The sequence below is a fragment of the Typopeltis vanoorti genome, chromosome 13, assembly GCF_054136105.1.
Source record: "Typopeltis vanoorti isolate ZY-2024b chromosome 13, IOZ_Tvanoo_1.0, whole genome shotgun sequence".
Lineage (NCBI taxonomy): Eukaryota > Metazoa > Arthropoda > Arachnida > Uropygi > Thelyphonidae > Typopeltis > Typopeltis vanoorti.
Window position 1 is genome coordinate 40,553,691 of NC_143561.1, and position 22,607 is coordinate 40,576,297.

At 36.1% G+C, this 22,607-nt stretch overlaps 1 protein-coding gene across 3 annotated transcripts in view; it reads right to left on the bottom strand.

The window, feature by feature from the left end:
- LOC150100074 (transcriptional repressor NF-X1-like) overlaps window positions 1-22,607 on the bottom strand; it is a 222,136-nt gene that overhangs the window by 190,805 nt on the left and 8,724 nt on the right. For all 3 annotated transcript variants that reach the window (XM_090403287.1, XM_090403285.1, XM_090403286.1), the window contains exon 2: window positions 16,574-17,625. In XM_090403287.1, the coding sequence (XP_090259413.1) occupies window positions 16,574-17,612 (1,039 nt within the window). In that variant the 5' untranslated portion in view covers window positions 17,613-17,625. The remainder of the gene's footprint in view (window positions 1-16,573; window positions 17,626-22,607) is intronic.

Consider the following 22,607-nt stretch of genomic DNA (forward strand, 5'->3'; position numbering starts at 1 on the left):
GGTCAAGTATTTTACCTCTGACCCAGCTATCAGATCCATAAGTTAAAACAGGTTTGAACACTGTCTTGTATACAGCTAATTTAGTGTTCCTACTAATTTCTCTCTCATTCCACATGAATTTATTCAATTGACTTCCTACCATACCAGCTTTATTGATTCTGTTATCTATTTCTATATTTAATTTACCATCTTCACTAAAAATCATGCCTAAGTAGCTCAAATGTTTTACTTGTTCCACAGGTTCTCCATTCACAACACAATTGACATGTTCAATGTCTTTGTCTTTTTATTGCTGACCTTCATACCATATCTATAACAACAGTTATTCAATTTAGTCAGAGAATCTTGCAGACTTAAAGCGGATATATTTAGAAGTATAACATCGTCCACATAAAGCAAAGAGCTGTCATTAACATCTCCAATTTTGATATCATGTTTAATACCACTTTCCTTCATAATGTGATCCATATAGATAATGAATAACAGAGGGGATAATGTACATCCTTGTCTCACACCAGATTTAACATTAAACCATCTTCCTGTATTTCCTTCAATTCTAACTGCTGACTTACAACTCAAATAAAGACTAAGTATTGCTTGATATAATGCCCCATTGATACCATATGACTGTAGCGAATTGAATAGCTTCTCTCTCTTGGCACCTTGTCATATGCCTTTTCCAAATCGACAACTTAAATACAGATCTTTGTTATATTCCCATGATTTCTCCACTATTTGTCGTAAAGTGAAGATCTGATCCTCACAGTCTCTATTTGGCCTGAATCCAGCTTGTTCTTCACCAAGCTTTTCTTCCACAATTTTTCTCACCCGTTTCTCAAGTGTACTTGCATAAATCTTGCCAGGAACACTCAGTAGGGAAATACCTCTGTAATTCTCACATGCAGTTTTATTTCCCTTTTTATATATGGTTACTATGAGAGCTCTACTCCAATCATTGGGAATTTGTCCCTCTATCCAGGCATTCTGAACTATGCAGTGCAGCCACTGTAAGACTTTTATACCACCATACTTCGGCATTTCTGGTCGAATATCATCTACTCCTGCTGCCTTTCCACATTTCAAGCCTTTGATGGCTTTTTCTACTTCAAGTATGGATATGTATTCCTGATTGCATGCCTGGTCAGTGTTTTTTACCACTGTGCTATCATCACTGCTTGTTTCATTTAGCAGTGATGACAGCACAGTGGCAAAAAACATGACAGTCAGACTTTGGAGGGCAAAGTCTACTGTCACCTCCTCGTGGTGTCCTCTGGATGATCTAATGACAGCAGCAATTCTTCTTTTTCCCACCATGGAGACAAATTTCAGTGATCATACTTATGCTACCGTGTACGGGGGAAGCCGACACAACTCTTGATTTGGAAATGATGTCAGAGTTGAGAGATGAGCAAATCATTCCACCCATTACAAAAAATATTAATATCATCCAATGTAATTTAAATGGTATCGCTACCCCAGCAAGGAAAGAAAAACTAAATGAACTATTACTACTAGCTGACAAACATGATGCTGATATTATCTGCATCCAGGAAACCAAACTTCGACAAACCAACAGACTAAACATTAAAAACTATGAAATCATAAAACAAAATAGGCCTACGAACCAAAATGGAGGAGGGCTTCTGACACTAATCCGAAACTTGTCATATAAAGTTGTTGAGTTAGACATAGTATCAGAAGGAACTGAAATACAAGGAATCCAAATACTGGAACCATGTAAAATGCCATTAAACATATTCAATTGTTATCATCCTCCTGACAAACCTGGACCAAATCTTTCCAACCTATCCCATATCATTGAAGAAAACTCCATTACCTTAGGAGATATGAATAGCAAACACCTGTTATGGGGTTCTGAGGAAATAAACCCAAGAGGAGAAAACCTGGGTAATTTCTTAGATGAAACAGGACTAATAACTCTCAACATTCGAGAACCTAAGTCTCATTCTTATGGTACAAAAGATGCCCTAGATATCACTGTGGTGTCTCCTGATCTTCATGACAAAGCTATTTGGTCTGTTTTGGAACCAGTAGGAAGTGACCATACTCCAATTTTAATCAATCTGAACCCAAAAATGACTAGACCCATCCAAAAAAGAAAATATCATTGGAACTTCCAGAAGGCAAATTGGGAGAAATACAAGGATGAAGTAAGTAAAATGCTGAAAGATCACACATACCATGATGACTTAGACAAACACTATATAACTTGGAAGAATACTATCCTAAATGCAGCAAAGAAAAGTATACTGAAGGGCTACAGGAGAAAAGTTATTTCAAACTACACAAAGGTTCACCAGGAACTTGCTAGTAAAATAACTAAACGAAATGAATTATTTAACATCTTAAAAATTGGAAGCCCTCCAGAAACCAGGATCGAGTACAACAAGATAAATGCTGAAATTAAACAAAAATATAATATATTACAAAGAACTAGGTGGCAAGAATTTTGCCACAACTTAAATCCAAACACTTCAGATAGAAACTTTGGAAACTGACTGCTAATTTACAAAGAGACCTACCAAAGACAAGTGAGACTAACATGCTGAAAGATTCAGATGGAAATATCAAAATTGAAGATAGGGAGATCGCAAATACCCTGGCCTTTCATTTTCAAAACATAAGCAAACTAGAGATGAATACTAAGAAAGACCATCAAATATCCAAACAGGCTCGATAGCAGAAAAATGCTGCGAACTCCCCAAAACATCACAACAAACTATTCTGGGATCCATTTACAATCTCTGAATTGGGAGATGCCTTGGAGAGACTAGATATAAATAAATCATGTGGACCAGATAACATACAAGGAATTATGATCAAACGTCTTCCTTCCCTAGCCCTAGATTGGCTACTTCACCTATACAACAATAGCCTAAAACAAGGAAAAGTTCCAAAAGACTGGAAGACAGCCACAATCATACCAATCTTAAAGCCTAACAAATCACAAGACCAACCAGGAAGTTATAGACCAATTTCACTGACTTCAATTCCAGGCAAATTAATGGAAAAAATGATACTCCAACGCTTGAATTACCATCTAAACAAAAATAGTATACTACCACATTTTCAGGCTGCCTTTAGAAGAAACCACTCAACAGCTGATCAACTTTTCTACTTAACCCAGACAATTCAAGATAACTTCCAGACCAAACCTACCAAATCCACCATTGCAGCTTTTATAGATTTTTAGCAATGCCTTTGACAAGGTGTAAAGGCAGAAACTCTTTTCCAAACTTTGTCATATTGGAACAGAAGGGAAAGTTCTTAACTGGATCTTTGACTTTCTAAGAAATAGAACAATTCGAGTTAAAATAAATAATATCTTTTCCAAGAAAGGGAAAATAAGACAGGGACTCCCGCAAGGTAGCATTTAGAGCTCACTCTTTTTTTCCATCTACTTAAATGACTTAGATAAAAATATAAATAAAGAAACAAAGATCGCTATGTTTGGTGATGATTTGGTCCTATTCTCAGCTCACAACACCCTAGAAACAGCAGAAGGTCACTTAAACAAAGCCATTGAAAGTTTAGCTACATACTGTGAAAACCAAAAAATCAAAATTAACCATACTAAATCAGAAATCTGTGTTTTTACTATTAATAACCACCTCAGAAAGTGGAGACCAAAGATTAAGCTAAACAGTCTACTAATTACATTTAATGAAAACCCCAAATACCTTGGAGTTACTCAGGATCCTTCGCTAAGTTTCAATAAACATATCAACAATGTTGCAGTCAGAGCAAAAAGAAGACTAAATATCATGAAAAGTATCTCAGGTAAAGAGTGGGGAGCCGATGCTAAAACCTTAAAAGTCACATATACCTCCATTATCCGTCCCATAATGGAATATGCTTCACCTATCTGGATGCAAACATCACAAACCAGTTTAGACAAGCTTATAAAAATTCAGAAAAATGCAGCTAAAATCATATGTGGACTAAGGAATACAACTCCTGGAAAAATAGATGAATTCGAATCCAACCTTGTTCCTTTAAAAATTAGGTAGCAAGAAAATCTTACCAAATTTGTAGAAAAAAGAGCCAACCTTGCACATCATAGAACAAGTGAACTTTTTAAGAACTGGAAACCAACAAACAGAATAAAGAAAAAAATCAACAATGCATGAAATCATAGAAAATAAAAATAAAATAAGATTGTCCAAATAAAATAGCCGACTACCCAGCATTTCCTCCAAATCAAGACAGGAAAAATATAGTTATCAACTTTGAAATAGGGAAACCATGAAATCTTGAGATCATTAGCCCTTTCAAAAATAATGAAATATGGACCTGACTCAATAAAGATCTACACAGATGGCTCCAAAAATCCAAATGGCAATTCTGGGAGTGGCGTACTCATCTATGGTTCTCATAATATAGAACTAAAAACAACTAACAGTATTGGATGCAACTCATACCATGCAGAATTAATAGCAATTAATACAGCACTGCAATATTTGAACAAACAAAACCCGAAAGAGTTTATATTTTTCACAGATTCCTTAGCAGTCCTTCAAGCTATTAAGAACTGCTACACTAGCCATCAAGAAATACTTAGAGACATAGCAAAAAACATAAACTATATAAGGATTCCGAAATAATCTTCCAATGGATTCCATCCCATGTGGGATTAAAGGGAAACGAAACTGCAGAAAAAGTAGCAAAAATGGCCGCAACATCAAGTGATACCACAGATTTCGATCTTTTTAAAACCACCCAAAAAGAAAACATAAAAAGAACAATTCTTGAGGACATGACTCACCACTGGTACTTAGCAGAAAATCCAGGAGCTACCATCAACTCCAAGTTTAATCGCAGTGCCACTACCACGATCTCTCGCCTCAAGACCAATCAAGTTTAGCAATGGCATAAAAGTCTTCCCCACCTGCAAAATCTGTAACATCGAGGAAGCATCACCAATGCATTTGCTAAACTGTATGAACATTTCCAAATGTGAACTCTATAACAACCCCCAGATAAGGTGCTGTATAAAATACATGAACTTGACCTCTATGATCTGGTGTATTAATACCATGGGATAATAATAAATAAATTAAAAAAAAAAGAAGATATCTTTTTGTCCCATTTTCATGTCACCATTATGATCTCTAACTTCTTTTACAGTACTCTTCCCTCCATTTCTAAGCTTCTTCAACAACCTCTAGAATATTTTGCCACCTTCTTGATATTTATTTTCTATGTTCTTGCCAAAGTCCTCCCATGACTTTTGTTTAGCTAGTTTTACACACTGTTTAGCTTTCTTACTTTTGTCTCTGTATTCTCTAAGAGCACAAGCTGACTTATTTGTCAGGAACTTTTGATATGCTTCTTCTTTTCCTTCACTGCCTCTTTAACTTCTTGTGTCCACCATGGAGTTCTAATTTTTCTATCCTTGCAGACAACTTCACCACATACCTCTCTAGCTGAATCAATCAGGGTTTTCTTCAAGGCTTACCACTGAATCTCCAAGATTTGGTTGCTGTTCTCAAACTCTTTCATTTTTTCTTCAATAATCTTTGTGTATTTTAGTCTACTGTTCACATCTGAGAGATGCTCAACTTTTATTCACTTTATAACTTTCTTACATGTTATTCTTTTCAATATGAAATTCAATTTTATCCTGCTCAAGACTAAATAGTGATCACTTCCAATTTCAAATCCTCTGTACACTCTGGTGTCCTGCACCAGGGAGAAAACATCACTATCAACAATAACATAGTCAATGAGACTTTTCTTTTTCCTAGCCTCTTCTCTCCATGTAAATTTGTGCACATTTTTATGTTGGAACATGGTGTTAGTAATAACCAGTCCATGTCATGAGCAGAAATCCAACAGATATATGCCATTATTATTAGCTTTGCTCTTTTCTCCAAATTTTCCCAAAATATTTTTGTATGTCTCACAATCATTTCCTACTCTGCTATTTAGATCCCCAACAAGGACCAACTTTTCATTTTTCATTGTGTCAGTTGCTTTTTCTAAAGCCTCAAAAAATTCCTCCACTTCTACCTTAGTAGAACCTTCTGTGGGACCATAGGCACAAATAAGTCTCATTGTCCAGTTCCCCATTCTCATATTTGCCCACATTACTCTACTTGAGACTGCCTGACATTCAAGAATAGCCTTGTATTTTGTGTTGAATACTATGGCTACTCCTTCTTCCTGATTGTTATTGCCTGAATATAACATTTTGTATTTATTGCTCAGAAAGATCTCACCAGTTTTTGTCTTTTTTGTTTCAGTCACCCCTATTATGTCGATCTGGTACTTATCTAATTCCTGAGACTTTCCTTATTCCTTGCCTCTTCTCTCCATGTGAATTTGTGTACATTTTTATGTTGGAACATGGTTTCACCTCAATTCTGCCCCTCAATATCCACATTTTGATATCTATCCAGCAGCCACCCTCTTATCCACTTAATAGTGTCATATCCATCCCCATTTGTTCTATATTGCTATAACAGAGTTCCATGTGGTATTCTGCCAAAGGTCTTTACAAAATTCAGCAAGAGCATTGTGTAGCCATTTCCTTTATCCAGTTCAGCTGTTACTCTATTATGAAAAGTTAGTAAATTACTAAGACGCATGACCAACCCTTCACAAAGCCATGCTGACTCTCATACAGTACCATATTTTAATCTACTCATTCTTGAATTCTCTTTCTGATCATTCAAAACATAACAGATGTCAAAGGGATAGAGGTGCAAAAAAAAAAAAAAAAAATGTTGTGGAGGATATACAAGGAGAAAGGTGACCAGTTAACTCATGAACAGTATAAAGATCAGGCAAGAAAGGTGACCAGCATGGTAAGGAAGGCAAAAATCAGATTATGAGAAGAAATTAGCCAAACAGACAAAAGGAAATTTCATTATGTGGCAAGTAAGAGGAAGAATGACTATGGAAGGATAACTTTAATGGGTAAGGAAATAATTTGAAGGGAGATATTCAGTTGTCTGCTGATGATGCAAAGTGGGTAGGGTAACAGGTGATGAAGAGATAACAGAGGCAGATGAAATTGTTGAGCTACTGAGTGACCATTCTGCAAAGGTATATCATCCTAGTGAAGATACTGTTATGACAGAGGTGATGGGAAAAGGTTAATGAATTGGAATAACTTAGAATACCACAGAATCTGATTGCAAATACAACTGTGGAATTGAAAGGGATATTGGTTCACATTTTAAGAGAATGTGCAGGGGAGATGTCTTTGACTACACTTTAAAGCTGGCAAAGTCCCAAGAGAATGGAAGGAGGCCAAAATAATTCCTTTGTATAAAGGAGGATCTAAATCTGTGTAGCAAATTATAAACTAATCAGTATTTCAAGAGTGGTGGTAAAAGTAATGGAAAAGTTGGTCAAAAAGATAATTCAGGAGTGTGTGGATATAAGAATATGGTACTCTATGAGCGGTAGCATTGCTTTATGAAGGATAGGTCATGCCTTAGTGATCTATTAACTTTTTATAACAGAGTGACAGCTGAGTTGGAAAAAGGGAATGGCTTTATGATGAAACTGTTGGATTTCACAAAGGCATCTGACAGGATACCACATGGAATTCTAAATGCCAACTACAACAAATAGAGATGGATATGGATAAAAGGGTGGCTTGTGGATAGACACCAAAAAATGGTATATGGAAGAGTAGAATCCAGGAGAAGGCAATTTCCCATGATATAGGAAATAATTTGAAGGGAGATATTCAGTTGTCTGCTGATGATGCAAAATGGGTAGGGTAACAGTTAATCAAGGTGATGAAGAGATCCTGCAGGATGATTCGAATAGGTTGACAGTAAAAGTAAAACATAATAGATGTTAATTTAATGTGGAAAAGTATAAAGTTATGCATTTTGGGATACAAATATTTCAAGCTGCATATCATACCGAGGCAACTGTACTCAACGAAATTGATGAAGACAAGGATTTGGGATAGTAGAAAGGTGAAGTTTAGAGGGTGTATTTCTCAAGTAGCCAGTCCTCCAATAACACACTAACAAACAGAAATAAGGGGGTTATCACATCTGGATTACTGTGTGGTCTGGTCACCTGAGTTTCGTGGAGATCAGGTGGTTGTGGTGGAGAGAATCCAGAGGTGAGTGACCAAAATGATGAGTGGTCTGTCTGTAGAATGCTTCCTATGAGGATAGACTGAGGATCTGTGGATTGCAAAAGTTGGTTGATAATAAAAAAAAAAGAGGGGGGATGTTCAATGAAAGGTAAGAGTTAAAAGATAATGGCTGCCAGTTTAATGTGGCAAAGTGTAAAGAATATAAATTCAGAGCTGAAAAGACTGCCAGCTATGTATTATACTGATAGGATTGATGATCATTTCAAATAAAAGGGTGCTAGTGCAAACAGATCAAGTGGTCACTCAACAAGGATTAAAAAAAGACTTATTAGTAAAAACTATTAGTATTAAGAGCGGACTTTTGAAAAACATTTTATTTTTATGCTATTGAGTTGTTCTATTTTTTTTGTACGAGTAGTGTGGTTTTTGTTATATATATTTATATATATAAAATGGAATGGCTTTATGATGAAACTGTCTATCTCTGTTATAACTATGCTTGTATTCATCATGGTAGCCACTAGATGTAAAACATTGTCACCCGGCCTGCTACCATTAAAAGAATACATTATTTATAGCATATTCAAGGATTTCATAGCATGCTACATATCCTGTTAAAAAAAGTGGCAAGATAGGAACAGAAGTGTGTGTGTGCACGCGAGCATTAAATGTAGGCAATGGGAAGCACTTCAATAACAATTAAGCATGTAAAAAGAAAATCGTGGAACATAGTGTGACATAAGCGTTTTGATCTCTGGATTAAGCAGCAGCAGAGATAGTGCTTCAGAAATGGGAATAAGTTTGTGGATACCAGTAGTGGTAGAGAGGAAGGAGAACCTGAAAGATGCATGTATGAATTTGAGAGGTATCATGGCCATTACACAAGTAGCATATGTGGAGAGAGAAAGAGAACTGCTGAGAAAAGAGATGGTAAGAATGAAGAATGAGTTGAAGAAGATCAGTGATGAGATTAGGAGGCTGGAGAGGCTGATTAGTGCAAGGAGAATGAGAGAAGATGTGGGAGAAGAGCGTGAGAAAGAGCAGAAGGTGAGAGACAGGGAAAGAGAGGAAACTGGAGAAAGTCAAGGGAGAGTGTGGGAATAATAGATAAAGAGAAAGAAGACAAAGTGGAGGGAAAGGAGATAAGGTGGGGGAGGGGAGAGATTATAGTGATAGTTGACACAAATGACCTGAGAGGTAGTGTGAATTGTGTAGCAAGAGATTTGAGGCTGATGTTAGGAAGAGTGCAGCAGAAATGTGTCGGGGGGAGTGAGTGTGTTGCCTCAGTATGATAATGCAGAGTGGGGAAGAAGAGCAGTGATAAAGCAAGAATGTGTAGGAAGAGAGGCCTGGAATATGTGGAGTACATCTGAGGACAGAAAGGAGCTGTATGCAAGAGATGGATGGATTTAAACACTGAAGGATGCAGGCATTTGGAGAGATTGTTGTTTTCTAGGCAAGTGTGTTCGGACAGGAGAACTAGAGTTGCAATGATGGAACACAGTGTAGATGGCTTTGTGGGAATAACAGAGACAGAGGGAATATGCAGGGAGTAATAATGAGCATATGAATCCTGGTGGTGCACTGGTTTTTCTGTTTACAAATGCTAGGTGCATTAGAAATAAAGAGAATGAGTTTGTGGCATCCATTGACTCAGTCTCTCCAAAGATCATTGATATTAGTAAAATTTAGTCAGAGGAGGATGTTCTTACAGGGATAGAAATTCCCTGTTAACGAGGTGGTGGAGTGTTACTCAGGATAAGAAATGAACTGTGCCCTCACAAAGCACAAGATCAGAGTGGAAATCACACTAATGGCTTTGAGAATACATTGCACAATATAGAAGTTTACAGGACAAGATATTTAGTTAGATGTTGCTACAGGCTAGGAAACATAGATAGTGATGAGCAGGAAATGTTTAGGCAATTAGTTAGGCAAGTACAAATAGAGTGATCATTTATATAGCAATATAAAGGAATATATACATACAAAGTGAACTAAATTTTTTGAGTGACAACTGTCTTGAAGGCATTTGAACTTTGGTGCTGGAGAAAGATGATGAAAATTAGTTGGACAGAAAGAAAAAGTAATGAAGTTCTAAATATAGTTCATGAAGAGCAGTCACTAATGAATCACATCAATAAGAGAAGAAAAGGCCTAATTGGACACCATCTGAGGCATGATTACAGAAATGATGGGGGGGGGGGGGGGCTGTAGAAGGAAAGAAGCCACAAGGCAGACCAAGAATTTCATATACTGAAAACAAACACCAACTCAACATCACCAGAGTTAAAGATTGGTACTATCAACATAAGAAGCCTGAATGGCAAAGAAATGGAGCTAGCTGAGGAATTAGATAAGTACCAGATCGACATAATAGCGGTGACTGAAACAAAAAAGACAAAAACTGGTGAGATCTTTCTGAGCAATAAATACAAAATGTTATATTCAGGCAATGCAATCAAGGAAAAGATGGAGTAGCCATAGTATTCAACACAAAATACGAGGCTAATCTTCTTGAATGGCAGTCAGTCTCAAGTAGAGTAATGTGGGCAAATATGAGAATGAGGAACTGGACAATGAGACTTATTTGTGCCTATGGTCCCACAGAAAGTTCTACTAAGGTAGAAGTAGAGGAATTTTTTCAGGCTTTAGAAAAAGCAACTGACACAATGAAAAAGGAAAAGTTGGTCCTTGTTGGGGATCTAAATAGCAGAGTAGGAAATGATTGTGAGACATACAAAAATGTTTTGGGAAAATTTGGAGAAAAGAGCAAAGCTAATAATAATGGCAAATATCTGTTGGATTTCTGCTCAGGGCATGGACTGGTTATTACTAACACCATGTTCCAACATAAAAATGTGCACAAATTCACAGGAGAGAAGAGGCAAGGAATAAGAAAAGTCTCGTGAAAAGTCTGTTTTCTTCCGGGTGCAAAACACCTGAGTGTACAGAGGTTTTGAAATTGGAAGTGATCACTATTTAATCTTGAGCAGGATAATTGAATTTCATATTGAATTTCATATTGAAAAAAATAACATTTAAGAAAGTTTTAAAGCGAATAAAAGTTGAGCAGCTCTCAGATGTGAACTGTAGACTATTGAAGAAAAATTGAAAGAGTTTGAGAACAGGAATCAAACCTTGGAGGTTCAGTGGCAAACTCTGAAGAAAACATTGCTTGATTCTGCCAGAGAGGCATGTGGTGAGGTTGTCTGCAAGGATAAAAAAATCAGAACTCCCTGGTGGACATAGGAAGTTAAAGAGGCAGTGAAGGAAAAGAAGAAAGCTTATCAAAAGTTCATGTCAAATAAGTCAGCTTGTGCTCTTAGAGAATACAGAGACAAATGTAAGAAAGCTAAACAGTGTGTAAAACTAGCTAAACAAAAGTCATGGGAGGACTTTGGCAAGAATATAGAAAATAAATATCAAGAAGGTGGCAAAATATTCTAGAGGTTGTTGAAGAAGCTTAGGAATGGAAGAAAGAGTGCTGTAAAAGGAGTTAGAGATGATACAGGTGACATGAAAACGGGAGAAAAAGATATCCTTGAAGTATGGAGTAATTATTTTGCAAATTTGCTAAATGAAACAAGCAATGATGACAGCACAGTGGTAAAAAAACACTGACCAGGTATGCAGTCAGGAATACATATCCATACTTGAAGTAGAAAAAGCCAAAGGCTTGGGGTAGATGCTATTCGACCAGAAATGCTGAAGTATGGTGGTATAAGAGTGTTAAGTGGCTGCACTGCATAGTTCAGAAAGCCTGGACAGAGGGACGAATTCCCGATGATTGGAGTAGAGCTATCATAGTACCCATATATAAAAAGGGAAATAAAACTGAATGTGAGAATTACAGAGGTATTTCCCTACTGAGTGTTCCTGCAAGATCTATGCAAGTATACTTGAGAAACGGTTGAGAAGAATTGTGGAAGAAAAGCTTGGTGAAGAACAAGCTGGATTCAAGCCAAATAGAGGCTGTCAGGATCAGATCTTCACTTTACGACAAATAGTCGAGAAAGCATGGGAATATAACAAAGATCTGTATTTAAGTTTTGTTAATTTGGAAAAGGCATATGACAAGGTGCCAAAAGAGAAGCTATTCAATACACTGCAGTTATATGGTGTCAATGGGGCATTATATCAAGCAATACTTAGTCTTTATTTGAGTTGTAAGTCAGCAGTTAGAATTGAAGGAAGTACAGGAAGATGGTTTAATGTTAAATCTGGTGTGAGACAAGGATGTACATTATCCCCTCTGTTATTCATTATCTATATGGATCACGTTATGAAGGAAAGTGGTATTAAACATGATATCAAAATTGGAGATGTTAATGTCAGCTCTTTGCTTTATGCGGATGATGTTATACTTCTAAATAAATCCGCTACAAGTCTGCAAGATTCTCTGACTAAATTGAATAGCTGTTGTAATAGATATGGTATGAAGGTCAGCAATACAAAGACAAAGAAAATAGGCAGAATCATTGAAAATGTCAACTATATTGTGAATGGAGAACCTGTGGAACAAGTGAAACATTTCAGCTACTTAGGCACGATTTTTACTGAAGATGGTAAATTAAATATAGAAATAGACAAGAGAATCAGCAAAGATGGTATGGTAGGAAGTCAATTGATTAAATTCATATGGAATAAGAGAGAAATTAGTCAGAACACTAAATTAGCTGTATACAAGACAGTGTTCAAACCAGTTTTAACTTATGGATCTGAGAGCTGGGTCAGAAGTAAAACACTTGACCAAAGACTAGAGACCGCAGATATGAGAGTCCTGAGAAACATTATAGGCGTGAACAGATGCCATCAATGGCAATATCATCATCATTATCATCATCAAATTCCTGCCATGTACCCTCAAGGGGTGTACAGGATATGATAGTACTACATGAAAAAAAATTACATCATTATTAACTTCCTATCTACAATTTTCCTCCAAAATCAGTCTGTTACTTGTCAAGACTCCAACATTATCAGATCTTATATTTCTATCGTCTAAAGCACTTTGTACCCTATCAATCCACCTATATCTTGGTCTTCCTCTGGGTCATTTTGCTGCCAACCTGGCAGAGAACACTTGTTTTGCTAATCTTTCCTCGCCCATTCTGTTTAAGTGACCATACCACCTGAGAATAGCTCTGCTAACGCATTCCTGGATGCTGACAATGTCAAGTTCTTTCCTAACATCCCTGATTTTAATATGATACTGCCATTGATGCCATCTGTTCATGCCTATAATCTTTCTCAGGACTCTCATATCTGTGGTCTCTAGTCTTTGGTCAAGTGTTTTACTTCTGACCCAGCTCTTAGATCCATAAGTTAAAACTGGTTTGAACACCGTCTTGTATACAGCTAATTCAGTGTTCCGACTAATCTCTCTCTTATTCCATATGAATTTATTCAGTTGACTTCCCACCATACCAGCTTTGCTGATTCTGTGTCTATTTCTATATTTAATTTACCATCTTCAGTAAAAATCATGCCTAAATAGCTGAAATGTTTTACTTGTTCCACAGGTTCTCCATTCACAACACAGTTGACATTTTCAATGATTCTGCCTATTTTCATTGTCTTTGTCTTTTTATTGCTGACCTTCATACCATATCTATTACAACAGCTATTCAATTTAGTCAGAGAATCTTGCAGACTTGTAGCGGATTTATTTAGAAGTGTAACATCATCCGTATAAAGCAAAGAGCTGACATTAACATCTCCAATTTTGATATCATGTTTAATACCACTTTCCTTCATAATGTGATCCATATAGATAATGAATAACAGAGGGGATAATGTACATCCTTGTCTCACACCAGATTTAACATTAAATCATCTTCCTGTACTTCCTTCAATTCTAACTGCTGACTTACAACTCAAATAAAGACTAAGTATTGCTTGATATAATGCCCCATCGATACCATATAACTGCAGCGTATTGAATAGCTTCTCTCTTGGCATCTTGTCATATGCCTTTTCCAGATCGACAAAACTTAACAATATCATATTAAAAACGTGGATATTAGGAAAGAACTTGACATTGTCAACATCCAGGAATGCGTTAGCTGAGCTAATCTCAGGTGGTATGGTCACTTAAACAGAATGGGCAAAGAAAGATTAGCAAAACAAGTGTTCTCTGTCAGGTTGGTAGCAAAATGACCCAGAGGAAGACCAAGATATAGGTGGATTGATGCGGTACAAAGTGCCTTAGACGATAGAAATATAAGATCTGATAATGTTGGAGTCTTGACAAGTAACAGACTGATTTGGAGGAAAATTGTAGATAGGAAGTTAGTAATGATGTAATTTTTTTCATGTAATACTATCATATCCTGTACACCCCTTGAGGGTACATGGCAGGAATTTGATGATGATGCTAACCAGCGCTAAGAGTTATGAAGAGATAAAAACGAGGTCACAAGACAGGATGTTATGATGCGCTGCTATAACTAACATCTTCGGATTGATGCACCAAAGAAGAACTGTCTTGGGCAGCATGTGGTGGAGGGAACATAAGAATCAAAAGTTTTGGACTTGGTCATAACATCAGAGCATCTGACTGACTGAGATACCACACTTGCCCTCAGTAAATGACAATGACCATATGGTCCTGACTTCGAGAATGAATAGGCACATAGAAGTATGAAAGTAGAAGGAATTTATGTAGAATTATAAGGCAGGCAACTATTACAGAATTAGAAACCAGCTTTGAGCAGTACAATGGATGAAATAATTTGAAGGAAGAGGTCAGGCAATAGTGTATGGAAAATATTTAAGAAAAAAATTGATGTCAGCAAGAGCACATTTTATAGCTCAAGTGAAAAAGATAAAGTGATCTGGAGTCAAATGAATGACTAGAGAAATTAAGCAGGAATTGCAGAAGATACAAAAGGCATATAAAGAGAGAGAAGTGGAGAACAATTGCATAAGGAATATAAGACTCAGGCTAGGAAGATTACCAATGCGGCAAGGCAAAAAAAATTAGAATACAAGAGGAGATTAATGCTGCAATCTAAGAATCCCAAAGAATGTTTTCACTGTGTGGCAAATAGGAGCAAAAATTATTGAGGATAGGTTACCCTGATAGATGGAGATGGAATTCAGGTAACCAAGGCAGATTAACTTGACTAGTTGTACTATTTAATTTTCACTTTATTAGTGTTCCATCCTGGTAAAACAGTCTTTATTCCTATAGGGATAAGTAAGGGCGATGCATAGAGAAGTGAATGAAAAGGATGTATTCTGAATACTGACTGCTCTAAATGTCAGTGAGGTTTTGCTACATTTTAAGGGAATGAATGTGCTGTGAAACTGACTATACCATTAATCTGATGTTTAATGCAAGTCTTACAACAGGGCAAGTTCCTGGAGAGAGTGCCATTGCATAAGCATGCACTCTCTCTAGGAAGCATTGATAAAAACTTGTATACAGAATTGGAAATATGAATGCAATATTATTAATGTATGCCAGCATGGATTTGTTAAAGGAGCGTTTTCGCTTTAGTAATCTGGTCACCTTTTACAATAGAGTAAAAAGAGCAGTGGCTGAAGGTAAGGCATACACTCATTTTTTTGGATTATGCAAAGGCATTTGACAGGGTGCAACATGACAAGCTGGTTGTTAAGTTGCAACATATGGGTTTGGATATCAAATCAGCAGACTGCTACATGGCTTTCTGACAGATAGAGTTTCCTACACCCTGATACTGCTTCCTCTCAAGTCTGGGGGGGGGGGGGCAGTATCAGGGAGTCAAAAGTTACAAGTGGAGTTCCACAGGGTTCAGTACCATGACAATTATTGTTCAATCTTTATGTTAATGATATAATTGTCATGGGGCTACAAGGAGATATTCTGCTGTTTGCAGATGATGTGAAGCTTGGGAGAGTTATTAGTAATAATGCCTCTTCAAGAGGATTTAAAACTTGACTATAAAAATTTTCTGAAACTTGACTATAAAATTAAAGCTGAACTTTAATTTTATAGTCAAGTTTCAGAAAATAATTGACTAATGCATTCCAATTCAGCATATAATATAACACAATGCCCCATTTTATGAGAGGATTTCTAAAAAATCTGTTAAGAATGATGGTACATTTTGAACATTGTGTGAAGGCAAAAATTAAAAATAAATAGTAATGAAGAAAATTATAACAAAGTGTAGGAAATAAATAAATAAACATGCCAAATGATGTGCTTAAGTTAGTCTTGAACAAGAGCAATTAAGTCATGATATATTTCTTTGTGAATGTTTATAAACTGGTCCATTCTCAATTTGTCTATTCTGATTAATGAAAAACTGGAGTTTTGTGAAAAACCTTGCAACATCTGCAGAAAATCAACATGATACAGAGTGAGAAATTTTGAAAGAAATTCCTCTAATTATCATAAGGATTTCAAATTAAACATTATGTACACACAGCACCTAAAGGGGGGTTTGCTAGTTACTAATGCAATTCTAACAAAATAATTTTATAACATACCTCTTTGTGAAGCATCATCTTCATCTTTGCAAATTAATTCACCTGAATGTTCCTTGCTATCACCTAAGCTTGTATTACTTTTATTTCTTTTATATTTAAAGCTCTTAGGTTTCCTATCTGCACTTTTTTCAAAATTTTCAGTTCCAGAAAAGGCATGGGAATTTAGATGATTTTCTTGTATTCCATCATATGAATTGCATTCAGGAGTAGGATGATGTGAAAATTTAGAATAATTTCGTAACTTTTGTCCATTCCATTTATGATTAATACCCACATTAAAATTTTGGTCCTTTATGTCATACTTATTCCTACGATGTCTAGGATGTTCATAATTTCTGCTCTGTCCAGGATAACTGTTATGCAGAGGTGAATCTTCCATGTGATAACCAGTGCTATTAAAATTATCATTATAAGCATTTGTGGCTTCTTCGTGGTGGAAATACCTACCATCCATAGGCAAAAGATTAACTATATCTCGTTTGATATATCTACCACTAGTTTTTGAACTCCTAGTAGGTTGTTGATGTTGGGTTCTAAATGGTTTGCTTGTGTGACTTGCATCATATTTTGGATCAGCCATTGAATATTTTTCTACATTCTCACTTTCAGCATTGCTTACTCTGCTAGAAGCTTGATTTACACCTTCTACATTCTGAAATGTATCTAATTCGTTTGCAACACTTTTCTTGTATTTTTCAGCATATTTTGTATGATGATCTGAAACTTTTCTGGGATGATAATTTTGATGACTTTGAAGATTTGTCTGCCATGGCTTCTTTTTACTGGTCTTATTTTTTCCATACTCAGATGTTTCACAGCTCTGATAATTTTCCAAATTTACTATGCCATTCTCTGCAGTATACTGATGAGAAGAAGGGAAGTGTACATTAAAATTTGTAGTATTTAAAGTTCCAGCAGAGCTCATATTTTCATAATAATCAGAATGGAATCCAGGATGTCGTCCATGATGAAAGAATCTCCTGTTAGAAAATTTCTGGGATCTTGATGTTTTGTTTCTTGCTCCTAATCCAGGATCCATAGTTTTTTACTGCCTAAAAAATAAGTTATAACAAAAATTTAATCCAACTTAAATATTGCTCATTAGAAAAAAAAAGTTATGACTTTAATACAAAGTATCTTTGACATTCTAAAAATGTTCAAGTGATTACATATTATAGCACTACTGTAATTAGTTTTTTTTTTTTTAACACAAATACAGAGTGAAACTGAGCTGTTTCATTAACAGCAATTAACATCCTTCTACTCAGAAGACAGTAGAGTTATTCATAAACCTGTACAACCTCTTTGTTTGGAAAAGTCCCCTTCACCCATCCTCTACAAATTATAATTTGGGAGAGCAATCTGTCAAGTCTATGGACTCAACATGATGGACACTCAACCTACACACCTATCATATCTTTCCCCAAACTGGTTCAGCAAAGAAATATTCACTACTGGCATACCCATCTCAATTACTCACCACATGCTATGAGAAAAATTTAGTACTCAAAGCAATATTGATCACTTTTCTACCAAGAAAGGACTCCATGTTCTTTCACTATTCATCTACCAACTACTGAAAAATCCATCCTGCATTAAGATCATGAAATACTCTTATTAATTTGTGTGTCTCTGTTCCCTCTCAACATTGGAATCCATATTCTCTCACTTTACATTACTACCTCTCCTCATCCAGGTTACCACAACTGAGCATAAATTTCCAGATGTAGTGTCTTATAAAGTGGAAGAATAACTTCTTTATACTTGGCGCACTACATGTTGCAGAAATTAGTTGATAGGCAGAAAACGGGAGATATGATTGAGACATTCAAATTGCTAAAGAGTTTCTATAGGATTAATTCAGAGGATATTTTTGAGATCAGGACTGGTGGTGGGAGAACTAGGAGACACCTATGGAAGCTGGGCAAGAGTGTGGTTAGCAAGGGTGTTAGAGCTGGGTTCTTTACTTATAGAGTGGTAAATGAGTGGAATAAGTTGCCAGAGTCTGTTGTGAGTGCTATGACAGTGAGTGAGTTCAAGGCAAGGTATGATAGATACTGTGAGAATGTCGTATAGTTGTGTGGACATGATGTTTAGGGCCTCCCTCGATGAGTTTAAGGACGCCCTGGAGTCGCCCGTAATAATAATAATACTTAAAATAGCGTCCTCTGCAATATTACATTTATCTTTATGAGGACTTGACCACCATACTAAGATGGCTTCATGCTCCCTGTCAACTATCACTCCTAATCCTGCACTTAGTCACAGTGAACAGATGTTCATTATCATTTGTTCATAACACAAGTCAATTCAAATCACTCTGTAGGGATTCTGCATCAAACTAGTTGAATAACATTATCTTATCCTTATGGAACTAACTTCCCCCCACCTTTCATCTTAAAAGGTAGGATCTATGCTGTATGCCTACTGTGATATTATGCTCTCCTCATCTAGCTGACTAATCTCAACTGATCTTTTATGGCTAACAATCTCAAAATCATTCTGTAATCTTTATTTGCATTCAAGATTCAAGTTGTCCTTATTAATTCCTTAATTCACAAATGGCTCACTACTTTAAATTCCTTTCCTCAAATACAGATCTGTCACAAAGAAACTTCCAATAGCATTCAAACTTCCAAAAGTCATTCTCTTTGGTGATGTCAACATGTACACCACTGGCTAACTTAATTTACTTCACTTCCACAGATCCAATTAGAAGAGATTCTCCATTTGCTATTAGCAATGACTTTACTTAGTATGTGAACTCCTGCCAAAACTGTTAACTACACCACTCCTAAGGCAATTAATATCACAATCTGATGATGATAATAAGCCTTCCCTACAGAATATATTTCTCCATAACAGCATTATCATATAGGATGATCTCTCTCTCTCTCTCTCTAATTCTACTTTTCATTTGAATTATTGCATCATTTCCAAATCCTAATACCTGCTCAAAAACACATTAGTGAAATTACTATCTGGCATGAACACCGTAGAAAGTATTTTACCTTGGGTATAATAAATGTTAAAAATACCAAGTTATTTTAAACCTAGTTTTACTCCATTTCCCAAGTAAGCAAACAGACAAACAAGTCAAGTTTGTGCCTGCAAGTGTTGCAAGTCTAGCTGACCCTGCACGTAGTGCAAGACCAAGGCAACTCATGGTAAAAGTAGAATAATCTCTGATCACTAATCTTAATATTTACCCATAATGCAAAGCACATCTCCTGGAGGAGATGTATGATGTTTTGTATTAAAGGCAAGGGGCCACTACCCAGACCGGTTTCGACCTTTATTGAGGTCTCATCAGTGGGAGCCAGGCTAGAATTACCAAGATTTTAGTAATACAGAGCTTATACGTATTTTACCAGAACAAGTTACCATAAGGTGTTTTAACCTTATTAAATAAAAATCTCAGGAGGAGATATAAATGTAGAAAGTATTCTACCTTGGTATAATAAATGTTAAAAATACCAAGCTATTTTAAACCTGGTTTTACTCCATTTCCCAAGTAAGCAAACAGACAAACAAGTCAAGTTTGCTTACTTAGGAAATGGAGTAAAACCAGGTTTAAAATAGCTTGGTATTTTTAACATTTGGCATGAACACCTTCATTCATTCCTCGTTTTTACCTAAAAATCTGATCCTTCACCCATGCTTTGGCTTTCTAACAAGGTAGTCTATAACAAAAACAAAAAGTTTAAAGCTACTTCAGAACTCTAGCCTTTGGGTAAGAGGCCTAAAGGTGTGAACAACCTCTACAGAGTGGCTTCACTTCCTAGACAGGATTCAAACTCAGGTCCTAATCAAAGGGCATCATTGTTACATTTTGTAAAAAAGTACTTTACACATTACACTTTTATTCCCACTATCTTCCCATCAAAATCCTCTGATATTACCATCTCCCTCAATATGCAGTCTGGAAACAACTGAACATCTCCCTTAAAACCGTTAGCTACATCATTAATATATCAGTTAAAGTAATCCCACCTCTTGCAGTGGACCTGTTTTCAAAAAATGGACTCCGATAACCCTAGCATATATTGCTGCCATAAAAGCATATGTTCCCTAGTTGAACAAAATGCTAACTTGTCCATTAAATGATAGATGACGACCTTTATCACACACTGATATACCATCACGACCTTACACAGTGGAGACCTAAAGTGGATGTTTGATCTCCAGAGTAAAGTCTATTTTTCTATTCCCACCCATGTTTCTACTTGTTTTTTTCCACTAAGGTTGTTAACTGTTATTACTTGTTTTCTAGTTTAGTCATGTAATTATCTTGATGATGTTAAACAAAGGAATTTCACAAAACTAGTTGAGAAAATAATAAAAAGAATTTCTTATTCCATGTGATAATTCATTTTGTGCAAAAATACCAGAAATCACATTTCTAATACATGCAGTGCCCTAAATGCTATTATGATCTCCCAAATAACTACCAAAATACAAATATTAGCATGTTTCCCTGTCTTTGTCATAAGCTAGAAATTCGCACAATGTCTTTTCTCCTTATCACAAATTCATAAAAAAAAAAAGCTATACTGTATATATACTGTTAATATACAACATGCAACAATTTTGCAATATATATTCAAATTTAAAATCATTAACTAATCATATGACTATAAAATATACCTTAATTTCTTCATTTTTTATTTGTCATTAATATTATGTGACACCTCCAAGGAGTCCAAAGACTCATCGAGGGAAGGCACCTACTCTACAACTATTTATTTTGGCATCATATGCTCGTTTTTATTTCACCCTCATTATTTTAAATATGAAATGTAAAGCATGTATTTTACACAATACAAAATATTTTGACTTAAGAATATGTGATACTTCATTCATTACATGAATCACACATTAAGTTTATGTTTTCATTAAAATTAAAGTGATTTCAAAAATAAACCAATGTTACCCATATCGACCAACAAAACCTGCAGTTTTGTTGGTCAATATGGGTAACAGACTGGACGTGTCAAAATATAGACCAGTTTTGTATTTCATCAGTAGTTGTTGAGATCTTGGAGAAATTATTGGAGAAAATAGTGAGTGATCATTTACAGCATAGCTTTGAGCAAATGGGGTAATGTTATCTATATGATTGCAATGGGAGGTAATATGATATTGACGGGAGGCTGCATACTCTGTTGGATGAAATGTACTCGAGGAAGTGGGTGGGTGGGGGGGGAATCTGGGAGTGATGACTGATAGAAACCTGAAATTCAGGGAACATTGCAAATGTGGTGAAGGAAACCCAGAGAATTGCTGCAAAATTGAGAAGGATGCTGACTTATAGAGATAAAACAGATCAAACCACACCTGGACTATTGTGCTCAAATTTCATCCCCAGGATTTAAAGGGGATAAATTAACTGTGGAAAGAGTGCAGAGGCAGATAACAAAATGATATCAGAACTGTACAATGTTAGTTATAAGGAGCTGAGGGAATATTGACTATAGAATTTGGTAGATAGAAGGAGAGGTGATATGATTAAGACTTTTAAACTGTTGAGGGGTAGTTAAAGGTTGACTGTGAGAAATTCTTTCATTTGGTACAACAGGGAGAAGGAATGAGGACAAGGGGCAATCCTTGGAGTTATGAAAGGAAGCTGTAAGCCAGAGGGTAAGGAGTGATTTCTTTGCATGGAGGGTGATTGAACCAGATTGAATGCATTGCCTGATAGAGTGGTGAGAGCACAAACAGTCAATGGATTCAAGGAGTGGTATGATAGACTTTGTATTTTCTAGGATGGGCCTCTCGCAATGAGTCTTGCGACTCCATGGAGGCCTGAATCATAATAATATGATCAATTCAACTTACTGCCCTGGTTAACCAAGCAAGTGGAATTCTCCGTTCTCTGATTAACAGGGCTGTGGACTGACATCCCACTATTTGTCTTTAGATAGTAGATGAATTTAATTACCTCGTGAAACTCTCTCTCTCTATTAATCCATCCACAGTACTAAATGTATGAAAGCTTTATAACCTTGATTCATTCATTATATAAAAAAATAAC